The sequence below is a fragment of the Heloderma suspectum genome, chromosome 7 (assembly GCF_057233095.1).
Source record: "Heloderma suspectum isolate Gila_16-S chromosome 7, 16-S_ref, whole genome shotgun sequence".
NCBI lineage: Eukaryota > Metazoa > Chordata > Lepidosauria > Squamata > Helodermatidae > Heloderma > Heloderma suspectum.
The window spans coordinates 6,388,001-6,412,068 of NC_139464.1; the positions used below are offsets into that span (position 1 = coordinate 6,388,001).

The 24,068-nt window shown below is 46.1% G+C and overlaps 1 protein-coding gene across 4 annotated transcripts in view; it reads right to left on the reverse strand.

The window, feature by feature from the left end:
- LRGUK (leucine rich repeats and guanylate kinase domain containing) overlaps positions 1-24,068 on the reverse strand; it is a 91,369-nt gene that overhangs the window by 25,754 nt on the left and 41,547 nt on the right. For all 4 annotated transcript variants that reach the window (XM_084809041.1, XM_084809039.1, XM_084809040.1 and 1 more), the window contains 6 exons: positions 23,857-23,963; positions 19,805-19,924; positions 12,765-12,861; positions 11,644-11,757; positions 8,624-8,825; positions 5,921-6,037 (listed from right to left, as the gene is read on the reverse strand). In XM_084809041.1, coding sequence (XP_084665167.1) covers positions 5,921-6,037; positions 8,624-8,825; positions 11,644-11,757; positions 12,765-12,861; positions 19,805-19,924; positions 23,857-23,963 — 757 coding nt within the window. The remainder of the gene's footprint in view (positions 1-5,920; positions 6,038-8,623; positions 8,826-11,643; positions 11,758-12,764; positions 12,862-19,804; positions 19,925-23,856; positions 23,964-24,068) is intronic.

The window sequence follows — 24,068 nt, forward strand, 5'->3', positions numbered from 1 at the left end:
CTTAACAAGGCTGGCAAAAAAAATTAATGTGTTTACTGGCTCCACAGAAAAAAATGCAGCTCATTCATTCTTTGTGCTCTCTGCACAAACTTTGAGCCATTACATCCAGAATAAATGCCGTATGTCCCCATGTTAGAGTAGAGGTAGGCTGTAGCGATCCCCAGAAGATTCCTACTTACCTCCAAAGAAATGACCTCTTGCCACTTTATTTTAAAGTGTCACAAGCAACCCCCACTGAAGCTCTTGTGTTGAGCTGAGCTGATCTTTCTTTCTGTTTTAAAATTCCTTGTTTTCAGGTTTCAAGTTATTTGTTTGCTGATTTATATCATCTTGACATTTTATTTAGTAAGATTTTGAGCTGATTCCGGCCCCTTCCCTCTTAAGCCCCCTTCCTTTGTACCCTGGCTCCCCCCCCCCTTGATCCTCTGCTTCCTCCACTCCTCCTTTCCTAGCCCCGCTGCTTCTCATCACCTGCTGCCTCCTCTTCCCCCTTGGCTCAGGCCATGGAAGCCCGCACTGCTCTTTCGGCATCCCCCTGCATCCATTGCATGCAAGTTCCCTTTGGTCCCCTGCTTCTTCTAAGCTCCCCAGACTCTGTCTGAAACATCTCCTTCCCTCCAACTCAGCTGCTAAGATGTTATAAAAGTCTTTGAAGGTTGGGGGAGGTTGATATCAAAGGAGATTAAGCTTTTGTCCATTACTGCTGGGATTTTTCTGACAAACTGATAAAGCTGGTTTGTTTAATTCGACAATACATATTCTGTGCTTCAATCTGACACTGCACCAGTTCACTAAAGGCTGATTCAGACATTGGCTGTGTTCAGAAAACATGATAACCCACACTCAGGGGTTGAGTATGGCCTGAGTGTGGGTTGTTGTTGAACCGTGGGTTATTGTGTTGTCTGAACCTAGCAGCGATAACAAACCACAGACAACCAACCATTCACAACCCATCAACAAACCATGGGTTCTCTTCATGGGTTGTTCGTGGTTAACAAACCATGGTTTGTTAGCATGGCTGGGTTCAGACAACACAATAACCCACATTTCAACAACAACCCACAGTTCAACAACACACACTCAACCGATACTTAACCCTTGAATGTGGGCTATCATGTTGTCTGAACCCAGTCATTCTCTTGCTGATGGAATTGCTATGGGGATCTTGAATCATAAGGCTGCCAAACTTGTTGCTGGAAATTAACTGAACCCAAAGGGACACTACTTCGAAGAAGCAGCTAATGGCACATTTAAGGGCCCAGATCCCATCAGCAAACATGCTGCCAGGGTAACATCTGAATGAGCTTTCAGACAATGGTAAATGTCTTTACATGGTATCAGCCACTGTAAACACAGTTAGATGTTGAAAGTGAGTGTAGCACAAGCATAATTTCCCTAGGCCCAGTATAACATGCTAACATGAGCCCCACTTCCCTGTCCGTTTGTCTGTTTCAGGAAAAAGAATGAAGAACTGAACATTGTGCTTTAGCCTCCTCCAGTTCCCTTTGTTTTAAGTTCCTTCTGTTTCTTACTGCCTGATTTGTATTTATAGCCAGATATGGCACATTAATAAAACATGAGTGAACTGACACATGACCTTTAGACATGGTTTCCTGTCCTTGGGATCTATGCCCCTGGGAAAGCAGAGAGGCCTAAGTCATTGACCCACATATGTTCCAAAGGCTGTTAATCCTAACAGTACCACTTGCTCCTCTGAGGTCTCAGTGTCCCCAGAGGAGGAATCAAAAGGATGTCTCAGTTGGCTGAGACATGCTTTTGATTCTACCTTCCTGTGCATAGGAAATGCTAGATGCAGGAACAACTAAGGAACTCTGGGATATGAAATTCTTGAGAAGGTTGCTTGCTCTCTTCTAACATGGCTTCCATTAACTCCAGCAAGTCATACAAGATCTGGACACCCCGTACAGAAAGTAAATTTAAATATCCTCAGGCATGATCTACAATTAGCCACATTTTCCCCTCTTGTGCTGGGCTTGAAGTCCAGCAGCCAGGCCCCCTTGGAGCCCTGGTCCCCAAGAAAGTTGACCCATTCACCCCCCCAATGCTTGGGCTGTCCTGGGCACAATCACCTTGAAGTTCTACTGTCCAAGCCCCATTAAAATGAACAGAAACTATACACACACGTATCAGTGGGGCTCAGGCAGGGGAATGCAATTTCTAAAAGTCATTTAGATTTTCCAGCACCAAAACAGCTTGGGCTAGAGGTGACCACAGGCAACAATTATACAACCTTAATCTCTCCCTTGATCTCCATTTCCACCTCTCCCAGTGTCTCTGCTCTGCCCTGCCTATTAACAAAAGCTCTTGGATGTATGTTCATTAAAAAAAAATGAGAAAAAAATGAAATAGCCTTCCATTATATCAAACAACCAATCTCCCCTATTACAATCTTATTGCAAATGTTCATATTAAGAGTCAAGCTTGAGGCAAGATTTTTTTTAAAGCCTCATCCATAAAGAAAGAAGTTCTCTCTTCCAAAATAGGATCATTACATTTATTTGAAACACCTACAAATGAAGCTCTAAATGAATTTAATGAAGCATAGTAAATTTTAAAGTTACTTTTATGGAAAGCGGAATTGCCCAAACTCAGCACTCTTAATGAAGTTGCTGCGACTGGCAAAGAAATGCAAATTGACAGCATGGCAAGACATTAGAGGACATTAAGAGCTCCTTCAAGGAACGTCAGATGGTTTATGGCATAACACACAATGATGAGGCAAAGGAACTTGTGTACTTCTTTGCTCTCCTCAATCATGCATTTAAAAGAACAGTTTGGGTTTTGTAAACTTTGGGCTCACATGCCCACTAAAGGCCTCTTTTGAAGAAGACTTTCTGCTGGGGCTCTGTCAGGAGATGCAGCCCTCAAACTGGGGCCTTCTGGCAGCAGTGAAACTAGTCACAGCATCACTTAGAGCAAGGATCAAAGCCTGAAAGCTCTGAAAGCCGCGCACATGCCACTTACATTCCTTGTATCTCTTCCAACTTGTCTCAGTCCTCTGTCTCCTGGTATGCCTATGGGCCTCCACCATGCATCTTCTCCCAGCCAGGTGTTTTATCCTCATTCTCCTATTTCGTGCTCTTGCTGTCTTTGATCTGAGTCCCTCACCTGCTCCCCTACTTCCACATGCTCTTACAAACTCTCATCTGCTCCTGCCTCCCATCATCCACAAATTTCTGCAATTCCTACTCCCGCATCTGCAGCCTACTCTTCTACAAATTCCTGCTCACACCTGCTCTTGCCTCCCATCTTCCATAAATTCCTACCATTTTGTGTTGTTGTTTTCTGCAGACCAACCATTTCTGGATTCAGCTATTCAGCAAAAATTGTGATTTTCCTTGTTGGAACAAAAATAAAAGGACCAAGAAATGCCATCCCATCCCACTATAGTACTATGCCAGCAATCCATGGTGTAGATTAGGGATGAGGAATTGTCGGCCAGTCCTCGCCTGTGGGGTCTTTCCATCCAGTCCACCAGCCTTTCCTCCAAGGTCCAACCTCCCACCCACACCCACACCTCCTACTGTGCCCCACCAAGTGTGTGTGTGTGTGTGTTTCATGTCACAATCACAACACATGAGGGGGGAGTTAATCCTCTCCTAGTGCTGTGCTCCCAGTGAGAATCCCCCCCACTCCACACACACACACATGTGGGAATCAGGCTTAGAAAAAGGCTCCCGGTCATGTTTAATGGGAGCTTTTTTCCCAGGGTGTGTGTGTGTGTGTGTGTGTAAAATTCCCACTGGGATCACAGCATGCGGGGAGGATTAACCCTTCCTGCCCCAGTTGCCATTGAAATGAGAATCCCTCCCCCACAGTTAGGATGTACGCTGAGGAATTGGGGGAAAGCGTGTGCATGAAGTGTGAACAGGGTGAGAGTGTGTAAGACGGAGAAAGAGTGTGGGGTGGTGATGATTTTAAGAAAGAAAGGGAGTGGGGGAGGGGTGGCTCTGGCACCACCCATGGCCAGCCTGCAGACCCCGAGGGAATGTGGCCCTTGGTGTAAAAATGGACTCCCTGCTCCTGGTGTACATATAACAATCTGGGATCGAAGGATGAATGCCTCCTTCTGGTCTCCAGTTCCATATCAATTCCTGCCTCTAGAACAAGAAAGTAGATCTCCAAATGTTTTTTGGACCAACTCTCAGCATTCCTGACCATTGGCCATGCTGGCAGGGGCTTCTGGGAGTTGAAGTCCAAAACATCTGGAGATCTACCTTCTACCCACCACTGCTCTAGAAGACTAGAGACAGATTTAGCCCAGGCTTCCTCCAGCAAGATCATTTTGCTGAAAATAATATGACAACTGACATTCCACAACATAGTGAGAATCAACTGTTTTGGGCACCTTCCAAGATAGGACACCTGGATGCAGTCTATCAGGAGAGAACTAAATGTTCCACCTGACATGGGCCGGCCACTGAAATGGCAGCTGCCTAATGAGTTTCTCCCTGAGATGCTTAGGCACACTAGCCCATGTTGTGACATCATCATATTATGCATTTCCCCACTCCAGAGACATGGCTGCAGCTGGATGTGGGGAGGCACAGAAACAAGGATGGCCCCCAAAGTTACCAGGGCTACAGAATGTGGGGCTGCCCCAGGGCTGGCATCACTGCAAGGACTCTTTGGGCAGCTGCTGAGGCACAAGCACCCTGGCAGCGCCTACAAGTGCTGGAGATGGGCCCAACCACCTGCACAGTACATTGGCAGAGCTGATCTGGTGTCAGCGGCGGTTGTCAGGGAGGCCCTCGCCACTTAAAATTTACCACAATGTCCTGAAGCAGAACTGTCAGAGCATTGTGGGAAATTCAAAATGGTGGTTGGCTGGTGGCCACCTGTCACAGAACCTGGTGCTGCTCCTGCGGCTAGTGCTGAATGCAGCGGCAGGGATGCTCAGTGGAGCACCTTGCTATACCCGTATTACACCTGTAACTGCACTGGCTGCCTGTTGGCTACTGAACTGTGTTCAAGTTTTTGCTGTTGACCAACAAACAACTTGGGACCAAGATACCTAGCTGACCATCTTCCCTTATACATACCCCACTTTAGACATTCTGGTCGTTTTGCGGCCGACAGAATGTCACAGGGTAGCGGTACATAGGCAGGCCTTCTCAGAGATGGCACCTACCCTTTGGAACATTCTTCGAAAGGCAGAAGCAGTGGTCTCTTGAAACACACCCATTCACACAAGCTTTCCCTGACATCTGAGGGACTCTGTTACTACCCTGTTGTTATTGTTATAGTACTGTCATGTTTTTAATGCTGTATTTATTATTTTATCTGGTCTGTTATATTGTTATGTTGTATTTTAATGTGAACCCCTTAGGGATTTTAATATATTAAGTGGTTGTTAATAATGATGATGATGATGATGATGATGTCCACCACCAGTAGTGAAGCTGCCAGGAAGCCCACTGAGGTTGAGGGAGGGGTCATAGGAAGGCACTTTGCCTGGGGCTCCCTCTAACCTCGAGCCAGCCCTGAGCTTTGAAATTTCACTAGCCAGATGCTCGTAGGAAGAAACTGCATCTCATGCACAAACACTCCTTCTTAACCTCTTCTATGGGAGTGAGCCCACCATGGCACAGGCAACTTTCCTCAACCTGGTGCCCCCCAGATGTGTCAGACTGCACCTCCCGGGAATGCAGGGAGTTGCATTCCACACATCTGGAGGGCGCCAAGTTGGGGAAGCTGGTATAGGGCATTTTCACCCATGTGATAACAATGCCTAGTTCAAAGCCGAAATCCCCTGCACGTCTAGCTACTTCAGGAGCTCCAAAGAGCAAAGACCTGAAGGACAAAGCTACAGATGGTGACTTTCCATTTCACTCCCCACACGCTATGTGGCTGCCAGGTAACCACGCGGCTGGCACACTGGCAGTGCTTTGCTTCATACCTGAAAGGAGATTGCTGCCCGGTGCAGGAACTGTGACCTCAGCTTCTGAAGGCTGTTTTAGCCCCAGGAACTCCTCAATGAGGCAGCTCAGGTTGGTGAAGGCTTCATCATAGTCATCTGAAGAGCGTGAAGGAGTGGCCATTTGGAGAGAAAGAGAAGAGTCGCACATGGTAAGAGGTGGTCTACGCTCCCAGGTGAAACAAAAATATGGTGAAGCCAGCTCCACAGCTCGCTTTCCTAATGTACCTTTTGCCCACTTGCACTGCATCTACGGCTCAGGGCAATCTTACGTTTCCTGCTGTAACAGGGCACCTTGTGGAATCCACTACAACACGATGTGGTGATGGCTACCAGCTAGAGATGGCTTTAAAAGGGGATAATTATTGTAGCAACTATTGTTACATTTAGGGGGGATTCTGACTTAGAGACATTCCGTTGTAATCCCACAGATGGTAGCTTCACCCCGTTGGCTACCAGCTTGAGATGGCTTTAAAACAGGCAAAGACAAATTAATGGAGGCAAGGCTATCAATGGCTACTCGTCATGATGGCACCCTCCAGGTTCAGAGGCAGTATGCCTCCGAATGACTAGTTTCTGGGGAACAGCAGTGGAAGAGGGCTCTTGTCCTCATTTCCTGCTTGTGGGTTTCCCAGAGGCTGGCCACTGCGTGAAGCAAGATGCCAGACTAGATGGGCATTTTGTCTGATCCAGCAGGGCTCTTCTTACATATTTAGATCATCAAACTTTGTCCCTGCCCCTATCAGTGACAGCCAATTATACGGAGGAGATGGGGCTCAACGTTTCTCCCGTGGAATGTGTGCTCCCCAGCTGCATTTGGTAGAATTCTCCATGTACAAAGCAAGAATGGCGGGAATACATACAAATTAATGGGGAAAACCTAAATGAAGTAGGCAAGATTAGGGTCTCCCATTTGCTGCAGTTCTTTGATGTAATCATGTCCTCTCCAAAGATAATATCAAAAAAGTTCAACAAGAATTCCTGAGCTCTTAAACACGTGCAATGGGCAGAAATGGACAGATGAGACATTCAACAGGTGAATCCTACTTATCTAAGATGTAAAAGGCACACAAGTTACAGCCTTTCTTTTCTTGCAGCGCTCTGGAAGCATTACGTCCTCTATCCCCAAAGTAGAAAATGAGCTGCATATTGTTTAACTATGGGGAGGAAGGGCTCCTATACCTTTAAAGAGGTTGTGGGAGAAGTCTAACCAGTACAGGCTTCTCTGCCAGGGAGATATAGTAGTGGGAGGAGCTGCACCTCTTGATTTCTGAATACTACATGGCTTTTAAAGGCCCAGGAGATTTACTAGCCCAACACTACATCCTAGGTCATTCCTATAAAGGCCCAGTGGGCCCTGCATCGTTGCGTCAGCTCTGGCCGGGTCCAAAAATCAAATATGCACCTTTGTCTCTAAGATCTGTTCAGTGTTGCCCTCTTCATTCTGGTCAAGTCTGCATTTCTCTTCTTGCTGTTCCTTCAAATCGCCCAATTACCACCTCTCCAGCAAGTGTAATCTGAATAGGGAGCAACTATTGCTTTATGTTCTGCCACCTGGATAGCATTATTTGGAGCACGGAGTTTCCAAAATGCTTGTTCTGCGTACACCAGGCCAACTGTACTCATCGGCCAAATGCTGGCTTGTACGTTCTCTCCTGCCCTCTTCCTTGCCACACTAACCAGCAGCCTCAACATGCTTTTCTTTTTAAAGATTCCCCTGGAGAGCTTTTCCAGCAGCTCACGGAAGAAGCAGGCTCAATCCAGTAAGCAAAGGGATGTTCAGGAGGAGGAGGAGGCACACTTATTTCAAAGCACTGCAACGAAGTGGAGCCTCTAGCCTGCCTGTTGCATTTAATTTTCTATGTACTTTCACTGCTCTTTATTTATTACATTCCTATCTTGCCTTTCTTCCAAGAAGCTTAAGCAGTGCAGTCTGGTGGCTCCAGTGTCAGTAGGGTAGTGAATCCGCTCCTGGTTTCAGACAGAACCAGTTCTGACTGGTTCTGACTGAAACCAGGAGCGGATTCACTACCCCACCAACAACAGAGCTACCAGCCTCCACTGATCTCAAGGTAGTGTATATAATCCCCCCCAATTTTATCCTCACAACAGTTCTGTGAGGTAGGTGAGACAGTGACTGGCCAAGGCACCCAGTGACTTTCATGGCTAAGTGAGGGTTTTAATGCAAGTCTCCCCACTCTATTCCAACCATCTCCCCTCTACACTACACTGGTTCTTTCCCACCACATGAAGGTTCGAGGAATTGCAGTTGATTCAAATGAAGGCAGTATGGATCTCCTTTCTTATATCTTTTGGGTGATGCAGACACTGTAGTGCCTGGTCTTGCTGCCAGAACTTCCCACAGAAGCCCACCGCTGTCAGGAGTCGAGATGCTGAACTTGGTGGACCACTGAGTCTGACCCAAGGGAGACTTCTTATGTTCTTGCCCTTGAGGCTCTTGACAGCACCTGCCCAGATCATTTGGATGTTGGTGTATGTCCTGGAAACTCACTTTTAACTCCATTAGTATATCATGCAGGAGAGGAAAACTGAAAGGTTATACTGCTTGCTATGGAATTGTTTGGCTGGTCGCCATAAACTCTGCTTCTTTCGTTTGTATCAAAGGAAGAATTCATTGTCACCACTCTAATACAGGAGAATCAATTTTGAAAGGGACTCACTAACCTATGCTGATGACGGCATCAAAGAACCCTGGGAAATCCTGATTCACTTTGATGTACATGTCCACCCTACAGACGGCTTCATCGATCTCTGGCCTACTGAACAGCCCCTTCCTTCGCAGGTGACCTCCGTATTTTTCTTTGCTCATTGGGATGAGTAAGATGTAACGTGGTTCAAAGTAGGAATTCTTCAAACTTCTCACACCCTTTAAAGGACAAGGTGTTGCTCAGTCATCATTTGCTTCAGATTCTGTGGGTCTTGACTGAAGATGTTAAATCACACACAATACCCCCCAGATCAACACAAAAGGCACCAAGCGCTGTTTAACCAGTGGCATGTGAAGTTTGGGTTCGCCAAACTTTGGGGCTGAGCCAGATTCAGAAGGCTGGATTCCCTCTGAACAATTCCCACGTCGATCATATCCCTCTGAAGTGGGGCAGTGAACCAAGGATCCAAGAAATGGCTTCAGCTCAAACTAAGTATGTGGGCAGTGCCATCTGTACAAGACATCATGCAACTTTGCCCAAACTGGCGCCTGCCAGATGTGTTGGACTACAACTCTCAGAATCCCCCAGCCAGCACAGCTGTAGGCCAACACATCTGGAAGGTAGCAGGTTGGGGAAGGCTAACATAGTGTATCATCAGAAGGTGACATTGACACTTGGCAGGTCTTTGGGTACAGTGGGGGACGGCGGGGGAGGACATGCTCACCCCCCTCCCAGGTGAAGCTGCTCTTTGGTCATAAACACTCGTTTAGAGTATCCTGAGGCCTCAAATTATGTGTGACAGTGGCAAACCAGTTGTCAAATGTTGGTCTGCCCCAATCATATCTAAAGAGGGGGTTGGAGGGAGAGAAAGGATTTTGGAGGACAACCTGCAGGTATTAAGAGTGATGCTCTGAACTGCAAGGGCCCACATGAGATGTGATTTTGCAGACCCATTCTTGAAAATAAGGGCCTGCCACTGTCAAGTGCAGTTTGGGCCCAAATTGCTCCCATTCCTGCCCCTCTCCATTATTATTCATAACCTTCACATGCACTTCAACTGTCCCTTGTAAACCACTGTCCCTATTTTTGCTAAATTGTGGAGGGGAATTGCAAGAGTTGTCCTCTCTAGAGGCTCTAAGCATTAAATCTTGGAGCACATCTTGCCTCCAGTGCACATGTGTGTAAATGAAAGCACCTGTCACTAATGAAGGCTCCCTGCAGAGTTCTGACAGCTATTTCACACCCCGCAATTGCTGAGATATATTTTGAACTATTAACAATTCTCCCTGTTGAGGGACAACTTGGATTTTCTAGTAGACAGCTAAGCTAAAGAACTAACACCCTGTTCACTGGTAAACCAATACAGCATATCGGCAGCAGAGTTGAATGTGTGCGTGTGCAGAGCTCCAGCAGTGGTCCTCAGTATGAGAATTGTGGTGTTACAAGCGCATCCCTGTTATTTTTGTGAAGTGTTGGAGAGTATGAGTCTGCTGCTTTACATCATGTGAAATCCCACCATCACCCAAAAAACAGGTCCCTGCCCCAAGGATCTTAATACCTCAGATTTGACAGTAAATAGCAGGAGGGAACTAATCTGAGCAAATAGTTCCAGCGAGGCTCTAGTCTGATCCATCAGCTTATGAGTCCTCCTCAGAAGGGCACTCACTAGCAAAGTTCATAGGAAGCAGTGGAAGTATAATTTCTTAGGTACTGGTCATGGGTCTGTCTGGTGGATGAACTTGAAACCAAAAACCAGTACCCACATCACTGAGAGCAATCCCTCCACTATCCCTGCCAGGTCACCTCCTAGCTGTCCAAAAGGTCACCACCAAGGTCAGATTGGCTCAGAGGTAGAGAACGTCCATGTTCAGAGGCAGTATGCCTCTAAACACCAGGTGCAAGGGAAGATCACTGCTCTCACACACAGATTGTTGGCTTTCCTGGAAGCATCTGGCCGATTCCTGTTAAAAACTAGATCGACTCTTCTTAGTCTGATATAGCAGGGCTCTTCTGATGGTCTTAAGTGTCCATTTAGCAGCTTGGGGCCTTTCCCCACAATTGAGGCCTAGTTTCAACTATCGCCAGGTCAGGCCAGGCCTGAGAGCATTTAAGAATATAAAAACCCTACTGGATCAGACCAAGGGTCCATGTAGTCCAGCGTTCACACAGTGGCCAACCAGCTGCCCACAGGAAACCCACAAGGAGGATATGAGTGCAACAGCACCCTCCCACCCATGTTCCCCAGTGACTGGTAAACCAGGGGTGTTACACCTCAGGCCTGTGGGCCAAATCCTGCCTACCTGGAGTGCCAATATGGCCCTCCAGGGTGCCCCAGATGGTTGCACCCCTTTCCCCTGCTGCCCCCTTTCCCCAACCACCTTTGGTAGTTTCCTGTCTGTCGCACAGTTTTCCCCCCATTCTGAAAGGCTGAAAGGTCGCTTCTAAAGCTTCATTACTGGCAGTAAGAGCTTTAAGCTAAAATGCGCTGGCATTTTTGGTATTTTGGCCCCATCCCTGTTGCCTTTTAACCCCGACCACCACTGTAATGTGGCTTCCAAAAGCTTCTCCAAAATTAAATTTGGCCCTCTGGCTGGAAGAGATTCAACACTTCCAGGTGGGGGCCAGCAATTCGATTGCTGGTACCACCCAGCTCTATATAACAACTTGTGGATCTCAGTATGGCTTTGGTTCCCTGAGCTGTTCTCCAGGGCTTCCTGCTTCCAATCCACCAGACTGCCTTGCTGCAGGCGCAGCACCCCGACCACAATACAAATGTAATTGCATGGTCCAGTACAGGCTGGTGGCTCCGATGTCATGGGGCGATGAATGCACTCTAGGTTCAGCACCATGGAGAGCTCCTTTAGAATTCTGATTGGTTCTGACTGAAACCCAGAGCGGATTTGGCTTTCGGTGCCCCACTGACATCAGAGCCACCAGTCTACACTGCCTTTGCTGCAGTTGGGGGTGGAGGTATCCAGTGAGGCAAATGTAACCGACATTACTAGAAATGTTTCTGCACCCCAGGGGCACCCTTACCTCTATTTCCATGTGAACACAGGTTGCAAGCCCCTCCCGAGCAATGGATTCAATGGTGTCCCGGCCCAGTCCATAGCAGAAGCCGCTGTATTTAAAAGTTGCAATGAATTTTCCCTGGAAAGAAAAGAACGAATCTGAGGCTACATGAAAGGCCAAGGAAACACTATATTGCAAATGCAACACATTCTGCTATTATGGTATCTTGAGTACAGGCATACAGATGCATGTTCACACACACATCTTTACATACACATGTGATCTTGGACACACAGGAACGTAAGGCTGGATTTCACGTTGGGAGCTGGGAGCGAAAGGGGAAACATGAATGAGCTGTACTTTCACTTTTATGAACTTCCCAAATAATCTGCAGAAGAAGGTAACGTATCGCTCCTACAGTGAGAAGTGTGAGCTCCAGCTATGGGGAAAGCAAATTTATTTCACCACAGAGGAGACATATGAATGACCCCTTCACATGTTAGCTGAAAATGCCAAAAGAGAGGATCCATTTGTGCTTCCTCTTTCAGTGTTTTCTCAAGATGCACAAGGCCACCTCAATTTGAGACCTGTTAAGTGAAAAGGCAAAGTTCCTTTGTCCAGAATCGGAGCAAGAGAATGTATGAATTCCTTTCCACATCAGACTATGTAGCCCAGTGTTCTGTTTCCAGCAGCAGCCGGTCAGATACCCTTGAAAAGCTCACAGCCAGTGGCTGGCTGCTGCAAATACTCCCCTGACTTGAATTTGGGCCACAATGCTGAATGCCAAGGCGAACCAGCGTTTCTGGGGATGACTGAATACTTTTTTTAAAAAATAACTAAACACTCAGCTTTATGGCTTATGTGCAAGATTGTGCACAACTCTCTCACAGAGTAGGGAGCACAACAAATTAAAAATGAGTGGAAATCATCTAAACAATTAAGGAACAACTAGACAGATCTTTTTTAAAAAAATAATTCAATACACCTATAACAGTTTCTCATCCAGAAATAATACCATAGATAGATTTTTTCTCCACTATCTTTAGCTCAGAGCAATTTCCCTACCCCTACGTAAAGTGAGCTATGATAGGGGTTCCGGGCAACTTTCTCTGCAGCCAAAAAAGGGAAATCGGATCTCTCCTTACCGTATTCACCATTTCGTCAAACTCCTCCTGGGACACAAAGTAGTAATCTAATCTGTTTTCTTCTCCAAAATAAGGAGATCTTGTGGTATGGCAGGGACTGAAGATAAGCAATGTAAAAAGAGAAGAAGCCATTAAGGGGAATGACTAAGGCTGCAATCCTATGCATACTTATTTGGGAGTAAATCCTATTGATTTGTCCTGGATTTACTGTCAATCGATCTCACTGGATGATCCCAAGTTCTTTTCAAGTAAACATGCATAGGATCAGGTTGTAAAGAGTATCTGTACGTACACAGTGGAGGTATATAAAATTATGAATGGGGTAGAGAGAGCAATGCTTCTCTCTGTTTTTCATAATAGCAGAACTTAGGGTCATTAAATAAAATTGATTGGCAGCAAATTCAGGACAGATTGAAGAAAGTACTTTTGTCACACAAGGCATAATTAATTTATGGAATTCATTGCCACAAGAATAAGGGATGGCCATCTTTGATGTATTATTTTTCGTCTCTTATTGCAGAAACATATCAAAACCCAAACAGCCGCCCTCACCCCCAATGACATACCCTTGACTGGCAAGCACACTGATTGAAATTGACCCCAACTAATTAGTCAACGGAAGGGCCTCTTTGCATGCAGAAGGTCTCCGGTCTGATCCTTGGCATCTACGCTGAAAGGATCTTAGATAGCAGGGCTGGAAAAGCCTTTGGTGGAGGGTGACTAAGAGCCAGGGTAGACAATACTGGGCTGGATGGCAGCATTCCTATGTTCCTAAGCAGCCTTCCCCAACCTCGGGCCCTTCAGATGTGCTGGATTACAAATCCCATAATTTGCAGCCAGCATGGGGGTTGCAATCCAACACATCCGGAGGGCACCAGGTTGGGGGAGGCTGTCCTCATGATTTAGCAGTTAAGCCTTGCAACCCCTGCAACTTACCAAGGCCAGTGTCTCCAGAGGCCAGGAGCACGCGTGCTTTGTGGTGGATGCACGTGCTTTGTTTGCCTCCTTTCGCCACGTCTGCTCTACGGAATCCTTTGGAGCTACTGCTCTGGAGCCCCTCTGTCCACTTGTGGTCCAGACTGCATAGATCACCATTCCCCAATGTGGTGCCCTCCAGATATGTTGGACTACAAATCCCATCATCCTCAGCCAGCAGGGCCATTGGTCATACTGGGTAGGGAAGATAGTGGGTTATGGACCAGCACATCTGGGAGGGCACCACACTGGGGAAGGCTAGTACACAGTAATCAGTAGGGACCAATGTGGAAGGTGCTCCAAGCAGCAGAGGCTGGGGGCTCCAATTTCCGTGGGGCTATGAATCCATCCTGGGTTTCAGTCAGAACCCAACAGAACCCTAAAGGAGCTGTCCAAGGTGCCAAAACTATTTTCGGGATAGGGTTAAGCACCTTGGATAGCTCCTTTAGAGTTCTGGCTGGCTCTGACTGGAACCAGAATGAATCCACAGCCTCCACTGGCTCTAAAGCAGGGGTAGGCAACTTGTTCCCCCCAGATGTTTTGTCCTACAACTCCTGTCATCCCTGACAGGAGTGCTGCTGGGAGTACAAACAGGAGTGCAGGACAGCTGTGCTGCCTAGGGCTGATGAGAGTCACAGACCAAAACATCTGGAGGGGCACAAGTTGTCCACCCTGTTCTAAGAGAAACTGCTGGGTGGCGGTGGGGTGGGAGTAGAGCTCCAGCACCACGGCAATTCACAGATACAGTCCATTAGCATCCAGGTTATCAGTCATGGGTGGACTCAGACCTTTGGGGAACTGGGCCAGAGCCCTTTCCTTACAACACCGTAGCTCTTTCAAACACCAAAGTAGCTTGACATGCGCCTTGCCTTGCTCTAGTCCTCCCCGCTAGGGCTACCCCCTCCTGTTTCCTGTTCCTCAATGATTTCCCCTCCCAGCAGCAGGCTGCGTGCAACAAAACCTCTCATGACTGCAGGCCACAGACTGTTTCTCGCTCTACTCCCGCCCATTCCTGCTCCGCTTCCGTGACTCTTCAGGCCTTCTCTTTCTCCAGGCCCAAGAGGCCCACCTTCCTGCTCCTTGCTCCACATCTGCGGTGCTTGTTTGGATATACCCTCTGGGAACGGACCCTGGCCTACCTGTCTAACCAATCATTTCATACACTCCAACTGCTCCTATTTACCAGGTAAAGCCCCCATTTCTTGCTATCTGCCCATGGGGAAGCGCTATAGCTAGGGATGTCCAGTTTTTGTGAAATCCGTCCCATGTGCCTTTCGTGGACTGTGTAGTGTCATTCGTTCCAGCATCCATTCACAGATGGATTCAATTTTTTGGTTGTTGTCATGCGGAAAAATACGTAAATAATTCTGTAAGAGGGTTTGCAACAATTTACGTAATTTGTTGTTGTTGTTGTTCAGTCGTTCAGTCGTGTCCGACTCTTCGTGACCCCATGGACCATAGCACGCCAGGCCTTCCTGTCCTGCACTCTCTCCCAGAGCGTGCTCAAGTCCATATTCATTGCATCAGTGATGCTATCTAGCCATCTCATCCTCTGCCGTCCCCTTCTCCTTTTGCCTTCAGTCTTTCCCAGCATCAGGGTCTTTTCCAGAGTGTTTTCTCTTCGCATTAGGTGGCCAAAATATTTGAGCTTCAGCTTCAGTATCTGTCCTTCCAATGAGCACTCAGGGTTGATTTCCTTTAGGATGGACTGATTGGACCTCCTTGCAGTCCAGGGGACTCGTAAGAGTCTTCTCCAGCACCACAGTTCGAAAGCATCAATTCTTCGGCGCTCAGCCTTCCTTATAGTCCAGCTCTCACAGCCATACGTTACTACTAGGAAAACCATAGCTTTGATTATGTGGACCTTTGTCGGCAAGGTGATGTCTCTGCTTCTTACTATGCTGTCTAGGTTTGCCATAGCTTTCCTCCCAAGGAGCAAGCGTCTTTTAATTTCATGGCTACAGTCGCCGTCTGCGGTGGTCTTGGAGCCCAAGAAAATAAAATCTGTCACTGCTTCCATTTCTTCCCCTTCCATATGCCAGGAAGTAATGGGCCACATGCCATGATCTTCGTTTTTTTAATGTTGAGTTTCAAACCAGCTTTTGCACTCTCCTCTTTCACCCTCAACAAAAGGCTCTTTAGATGCTCTTCACTTTCTGCCATTAGGGTGGTATCATCTGCGTATCTGAGGTTGTTGATAATTCTCCCGGCAATCTTAATTCCGACCTGTGATTCATCCAACCTGGCGTTTCTCATGATGTACTCTGCATATAAGTTAAATAAGCAGGGCGACAATATGCAGCCTTGTCGTACTCCTTTCCCAATTTTGAACCAATCGGTTGTTCCATGTCCGGTTCTTACTGTTGCTTCTTGACCCTCGTACAGGTTTCTCAGGAGACAGGTAAGGTGGTCTGGTACCCCCATCTCTTTCAGAATTTGCCAGAGTTTGTTGTAATCTACACAATCAAAGGCTTTAGCGTAGTCAGTGAAGCAGAAATAGACGTTTTTCTGGAATTCTCTCGCTTTCTCCATGATCCAGCGAAAGTTGGCGATTTGATCTCTGGTTCCTCTGCCTCTTCGAAACCCAGCTTGTACTTCCAGTAGTTCTCGGTTCATTTAATTTATGTCAGTATGCAAAATTCAGCGTATTGTCCCCCATTCCATTCAACTTTTTCCCGCTTATATTTACCAGTCTAAGCAGAAACGTGCATATTTTCCTACAAGTAAATTGGCGTAAATTTTGGGTAAGTTAAAAAAAAAAATATCCGGAAATCCACAGACTCCACGCAGCGGATTCTGCAGGTCAGATTCTTAGAAATCCGAGCTCATTTTAGTCTGTCTCGAATTTCCCCAGCATCCTTAGCTGTAGCTCAGTGGTAGCACACCTGCTTTGTAGAAAAAGGTCCCAAGTTCAATCCCTGGCATCTCCAGGTAGGGCTGGGGAAACCCTGGAGAGCTGCTGCCAATCAATGTAGACAATACTGAAATAGACGGGCCAGCAGTTCAGTTCAGGATAAGAACATAAGAACAGCCCTGCTGGAGCAGATCAAAAGCCCAACCTGTCCAGCACCCTGTTCTCAATGGATGCTCCAATGGAAAGATGCCCCAAGGGGGAGCCCATAAGCAGGACATGACTGCAACAGCACCCCCCTGCTCATGCTCCCCAGCAATTTGTATTGAGAAACATACTGCCTCCAGTACTGGAGGTAATATATAGTCCTCATGACTAGTAGCCACTGATAGCCTTATCCTTCAGCTTCCCATGGTAAATTACTGCTCCTATTTTCGCTTTGAAGAATGCCTTTTTAAAACGGCAAGGTCAACATAGTTCTTCGGGTTTCAGTTCCCTTTCTTGGGTCTCTAGAGGAAGGGGACGGGGACATCTTCTCATCTCTAATGCACAGGCACTTTAAATGCACATGCATGAACACTAACAACACAATCCTATGCTTGCTGACTCGGAATCAAACATGTTGAATGAGGCCTCCTCCCTCGTAAGTCGATCTAGAATGGCAGCCTAAGGCATCGTGTACCACATGGGCTGCCATTTCACACGCTACAGTTGGAGTGGTTTGTTTTGAACTCTGGACTTTTAAATTAGTGCACAGCAGACTCTTGCAAAGTAAATGTATAAAGCAAAGAGAGAAAAGCCATCAGCAGTGGGAAATAAAGGAAGAGGGGAGCTCAGCCAGCGATGTGTTGTGCAGGAACCTTGGGGGAGACACATACAGAGTCTGCTCCGCATTTTTATCTGTGAAACGTTGTTCAGTTGGATGCCTCATCCCAATTCTGCAGGAACTGTCCTAGCGGTGGGAAGAAAGTAGATCTCCAGATGTTTTGGACTTCAACTCCCAGCATTCCTGATCATTGGCCCTCATGTGGGCAGGAGCTTCTAGGAGTCTATGCCCAAAACATCTGGAGATGCTGGCCAGCCCTGTCACAGCCATGTTCTGGGAAAAGGTATTCGGGCCCCACCTCAATCTAGTGCCTCCAGATGTGTTCAACTACAACTCCCAGCATCCCCAGCCAGCCATGCTGACTGGAGATGCTGGGAGCTGTAGTCCAACACATCTGGAGGGTGCTAGGTTGGGGAAGGCTGTCCTAAGCTGTGTCAAATGAGAACAATATGAGACACGTGGACTCTATAAAGCTTAAACTTCAAAGGCTTGATTTCTCAGCGACTATATAAATATCTTGAAAGGTTGTTTCTGGGCACTGGCCAGATTTTTTCAATGGCCTATTTCACCTTAAAAAAAAACAATTTCAGCATGTTACAAGCTCCTTTTAACAGCATGATTGTGTTTAACTTTCAAACTGGCCCAGTATCTTCCATAAAAATGCATTTTTAACAAGTGGCATGTTTAAAATTTTAAGGAACTAATGCTACAGAAATCTCCACTGAATAATTAAAATACAACTTTGTTTTATGGTAGCAATTTTCTGCTCTGCTAAGATTCTGTCATTCTCTGTTCTTCATATGCATAAAACCTACGAAAGAATGAAATATAAAACAAAACACAACAAGGATCTTGGAAAATTTACAGCACTTGGAAAATCCCCTCCAGTTTTCAATTATTTGGAAATTCCAGCAGGCTTTTCATATGGGATAATTTATTGAATATGTATTATATTTGATTTTTTCTTCCTCAGACAGAAGGTTTTTTTTAGTGTTTGGCTTACAAGGAATCTGTCTGGCTGATGGATTGACATAGGCAGTTATCTATAGAACTAAAATGTGCAGGAAGGTTTGTGTTGTATGATCTAAGCTACAGAAACCAATATAGCACAGAGGTCTACAGGCACTATTTCAGATTTTGTACAACCAGGTGCACCAATGCATTTTATGCCAGGAATGGCTAATTCTTGGCCTGGTCAGGAGCTGTTGTGTTTTGGAAGGTGGGGAGTCGGGGGAAGGGATGCTTGGAAGCCCAAGCCATCATCCAGGAACTAAAACTGAACTCATGTCTGTTCAGACTACATGATAAAAGTGAAACCACCTAGTTGCCAGGGCATCACGGTATGAGGTGAACAATGGGGGGAGCAGGGAGTCCAAGGAACAAATTTGCTTTTTGAAACATCCTATCAAGAGGCTGGCTGGCAGGGAGTCTTTGCCTTTCCAAAGTGTGCACGAGATAGCAACACGATAACACTGATATGAAATTAGCATAGAGATTCATTGCATTTTTCCTTACAAGTGAAACTACAAACAAACATATTTAACCACCGCGTCGGCCTTGCCTTTTGTTAAGTCCTGGCATGGGGAACCTGCAACCTGCATGCTCCCCTTGGTCTAATTTCACGTGGGGTGGCAGAGAAAGCAAGCAAGCAAGCAAGCAAGCAAGCAAGCAAGCAAGCAAGCAAGGGTTACAGAGAGAAAGAGTGCAAGCACACTATGCAATCCCACAGTGCTGCAAGCTCTGTCCCCGTTTGGCTCTGGCTCTGCCAACCCTCAGTTGCAGCCCCCAATGGACATTTCCTGTGCATCCTTAATAGAAGAAAGATCCCCCACCACTCTCGGTTTAACAAATACAAATTTACCATGTATTGCTAGGAGGAAAGGCCATTTTGAAGAAAGGCCTTTTTCTTCCCTTTTACAGCAACTCGCCAGAGCTAAAACAACTTCACGAAACACAGAGCTTTTAACTCAAAGCCCCTTTAACTAAAATTTTCACTCAGAAATTAAAATTTCCCTCCATTGATTACTTCAATCATCTCCAATGGGGTTTACTGCTAAACAATTCATGGACAGGATTGCAGCCCTACTATACCAATTAAAACTTGCAGCCCTACAACTAACATCCATCTGTGCCCAATCCACAATGTGATGGAGAGTGTTATTTGCACACCTGTAGCATTTGCTGAGAGATCCTTTTGTAAAGGAATCCATTCCTTTAAACTAATCCAATGCAGAGGGCAATATAAGATGAGGAGAGAATACTAGAACTGGTACAACAGAGAGCAACTTAACTGCCTTCCATAAAGTTTTATCTTTGTGAAAAAACTGGCACTGTTTTATACTCAGCAACTCTCCAAGGACTGATGAACATGTATGGACTGGATAATACCTGTATCTGAAATAGTTGTTGAACTTTCTGCAGAGCCTGTGGCAAAGTTCTCGCTTCCAGCAGGCCAGGGGTCCAGTCAATACCAACATGGGGTATGGAGCATCAAGGCTAGGCAGGGTGCTGCATGGAGAGGAGGAAAAACAAGACTTAATTAAGCTTCTTACATGGCCATCAGGGACTCCATACACAGAAGGCACATGGGCATCTATTGACTCTTTTTTCCCCTACCTACTACAGCATGTAAAAGTATCCCAGGCTCTCTGAATATAAAGACTGCCTAGTTTCTTCTGTTTTCCACTGATCAAGGATTCTATGTGTTTTGCCCAGGATGAAGACAGTTCTGAGTAACACCTGGATTTTATATGTTTGGAAATGGGGATCAACCACTGTTTGCGTCTTTCAGTTCCTGAAACCATCACATCACCTGGTAGAGCCCAATGACCATGCAGACATCTTGACTTCAACATTGTCAGCCTACCACACCTCCTGTTTCCACTCCCACCACTACCTGTTTTTCTTTTACATCTCATGAACATCACGAAGCTTGCACATTTTTCCAACCTCTGAGTTGTCCCAAAGAAAGTATTACACTAATATGGAGCATGCACATGAGTTTCCCATAGCTACCCTATAGATATTTAATTGTGGGTTAAACAACCCACAGTTAACTTACAATTAGTAGTTAAGTCAACTGTGGATTGTTTAACCCATGATTAACCTACAGTGCCTGGGTCTGGACATCACATAGCAATCCCCGATCAGGGGTTGAATATTCAAAAAGGCAGTGGAACATGCCTGGCACATGCTGTGGCAAATCGTGGGTTAATTAATTTATGTATTCTTTTTTGACATCAGTTAACCCACAGTTTGACACTGCTACGTGCGAATAGCCCCACTGTATGTTCACTGCTTTGATAACTCTGTGGAAAGTTGCATATACATTTGGGTACTAAATAACAAATAACATATTATGGAGTCAGTGGGAGGAGCAGACCAGCAACTATTGCTTTAATCCTAAACAATGGATCCGGTCAATCATAGAATCATAGAATAGTAGGGCTGGAAGGGGCCTACAAGGCCATCGAGTCCAACCCCCTGCTCAGTGCAGGAATCCAAGTCAGAGCATCCCTGACAGATGGCTCTCCAGACTCGTCTTGAATGCCTCCAGTGTGGGGGAGCCCACTACCTCCCTAGGTAATTGGTTCTATTGTCGTATTGCTCTAACAGTCAGGAAGTTTTTCCTGATGTTCAGCCAGAATCTGGCTTCCTGTAACTTCAGCCCATTATTCTGTGTCCTGCACCCTGGGATGATCGAGAAGAGATCCTGGCCTTCTTCTCTGTGACAACCTTTCAAATATTTGAAGAGTGCTATCATATCTCCCCTCAGTCTTCTCTTCTCAAGGCTAAACATGCCCAGTTCTTTCAGTCTCCCTTCATAGGGTTTTGCTTCCAGTCCTCTGATCATCTTCGTTGCCCTCCTCTGAACCCTCTCCAGTTTGTCTGCATCCTTCTTAAAGTGTGGTGCCCAGAACTGGACACAGTACTCCAGATGACGCCTAACCAGTGCTGAGGAGAGGGGAACTAGTACTTCCCGGGATTTGGAAGCTATGCTTCTATGAATGCAGCCCAAAATAGCATTGGCCTGTTTTGCAGCCACATCACATTGTTGGCTCATTTTCAGCTTGTGATCGACAACAATTCCAAGATCTTTCTCGCTTGTAGTGTTGTTGAGCCACGTATCCCCCATCTTGTAACTGTGCATTTGGTTTCTTTTTCCTAGGTGCAGAACTTGGCATTTACCCCTATGAAATGTCATTCTGTTGTTTTCTGCCCAGCGCTCCAGATCACTTTGAATTTTGTTTCTGTCTTCCAGAGTATTAGCTATCCTGCCCAATTCTGTGTCATCTGCAAATTTGATCAGCATTCCCTGCACCTCCTCCTCCAAGTCATTAATACAAATTTTGAAGAGCGCTGGGCCCAGGACTGAGCCCTGCGGAACCCCACTCATTACCTCTCCCCAGTTTGAGAAGGTCCCATTGATAAGCACTCTTTGAGTCCGATTCTGTAGCCAGCTGTGGATCCACCGGATCGTTGTTTCATCTAGCCCACTTTGAGCTAGTTTGCTCATCAGGATATCATGGGGCACTTTGTCGAAAGCTTTGCTGAAGTCGAGGTATATGATGTCTACAGCATTCCCACGGTCTACAAGGGAGGTTACTTGATCAAAAAATGAGATCAGATTTGTCTGGCAGGACTTGTTTTTGACAAATCCATGTTGGCTTTGAGTAATCACGGCATTGTTTTCAAGTTGCTTGCAGATGGATTGCTTTATCATCTGCTCCAGAATTTTCCCTGGGATTGATGTCAGACTGACTGGTCTGTAGTTCCCAGGTTCCTCCTTTTTACCCTTTTTGAAGACAGGGACAACATTAGCCCTCCTCCAGTCATCTGGCACTTCCCCCGTCCTCCATTTCTCAAAGAGAATAGACAGCGGTTCTGAGAGTTCTTCTGCCAATTCCTTTTTTCCTCTAGGATGCAGTTCATCTGGCCCTGGAGATGTGAACTCATTCAAAGTAATTAGGTGTTCCTTGACCATATGCCTATCAATCTCAAGCTGCAATCCTGCCCCTTTAGCCTGCACTTCGCCTTTGCCAGGGGGGTCATAGACCCTCTTTTGGGAGAAGACTGAGCCAAAGTAGGAATTGAGCACCTCTGCCTTGTCTTTGTCATCTGTTATCATATTGCCATCCTTATTTAATAGCTGAACAACCATTTCTTTCCTCTGCCTTTTACTATGCACAACACTGGCTTCTTCTGTTGTCTTCCACCTTTTCTTCTTCTTGGAATTGTTTGTGATTGTGCCTTGAGAATTTCCTTTTTTAAACGCTCCCACCCATCTTGGGCTCCTTTTCTCGTTAGCATTACTTGCCATGGGACCTTACTGATCATTGTTCTGAGTTTATTAAAATCAGCTTTCCTAAAATCCAGGGTACGCGTTTGACTACACTCGGCTTTTGCTTCCCTTAGAACCAAGAATTCAAGTGCAACATGGTCGCTTTCCCCCAGAGTTCCTGTAACTGCTACTTTATCCACTAAGTCATCTTTGTTGGTTAGGATCAAGTCAAGGATAGCCGATCCTCTAGTTCCTTCCTCTACTAGGAGGAAGTTATCCGCCACACAAGTCAGCAATTTCCTGGAGGGGCCATGTTTTGCAGAATTTGTCTCCCAACAAATACCGGGGAAATTGAAGTCCCCCATTACTACTACGTCATGCTTCCTTAAAACATTGGCTATTTGCTTTTCAAAATCACATAAGCAGTGCTGGGCTGCTTGTGAACAGTGACCCCAACACCACCAAATTCAGCAATATGCAAGCAGAAAACTGCCTAGAAAATGCCCACACAGTCATATTTAATTTTTAAAAATGAGATAATTATTTAAAAGAAAGCTGAAGGGGACTGATTGAGAGTCAAATCCCTTCAAGGAGGGGCTAGGGATTTTAAAACTTTTTAAAAAGAATGATCAAATGATGTGCAGGCCTTTATTCAATGGGGAGTTTTGTGACCATCCCTCTCCTGGCCTCCGTAAACCATGCTGCAATCCACAAGAAAGGGATGGATGGCCATTTTGTTTGCCATGAGATGCCAATCCTCCAAAGGGAGAGAGTGAAAGACAGCCTGAAGAAAGTACAGTTGCAAGCTCTCATTGCTCCCTGAAGAGTTTCATCACTGGGTACTGATAGAGCTTTTTGCATCTCTCATTTATGGTGTGAATGGCCATCTGCTCTGACAGATTGTTTAAAAGAAACGGAGCGGTGGGCAATCTGTCTTGGAGTGCCGAGGTGAGCGACTAACTTCGTTTCATAATCTGCTCAGCCAAGCAAGATTTGCCTAATTTCCATGCTGGCAGTCCTGGCACGTCTAAACGTAGCCTGCTTTTTTGGAAGAGTGAAAGGGAAGGGTAAGAGAGGCGAGGAGGAGGCATCCCATGCTTGCAACAGCTTAACGTGAGTGCCACCTACAGGGCTGAAGGAGGACCGAAGACAAGGTTACCTATTGAAGATCCGTTGTGGCTGCATCATGCTGTACATGATGTGGGTCATGTGATCCTGGGTGGCCACTACTTCAGGAGGAGGGTCATACTTGTTCACAGCTGCAACCTGCTCCCAGTAATTAAAGGGAAAGGGATCAGTTCATTAATTACATGAATGCCTTCTTCTGAGCAAGAATGGCTAAATGTGCCTATGGTTATTTTCCTCCTGATT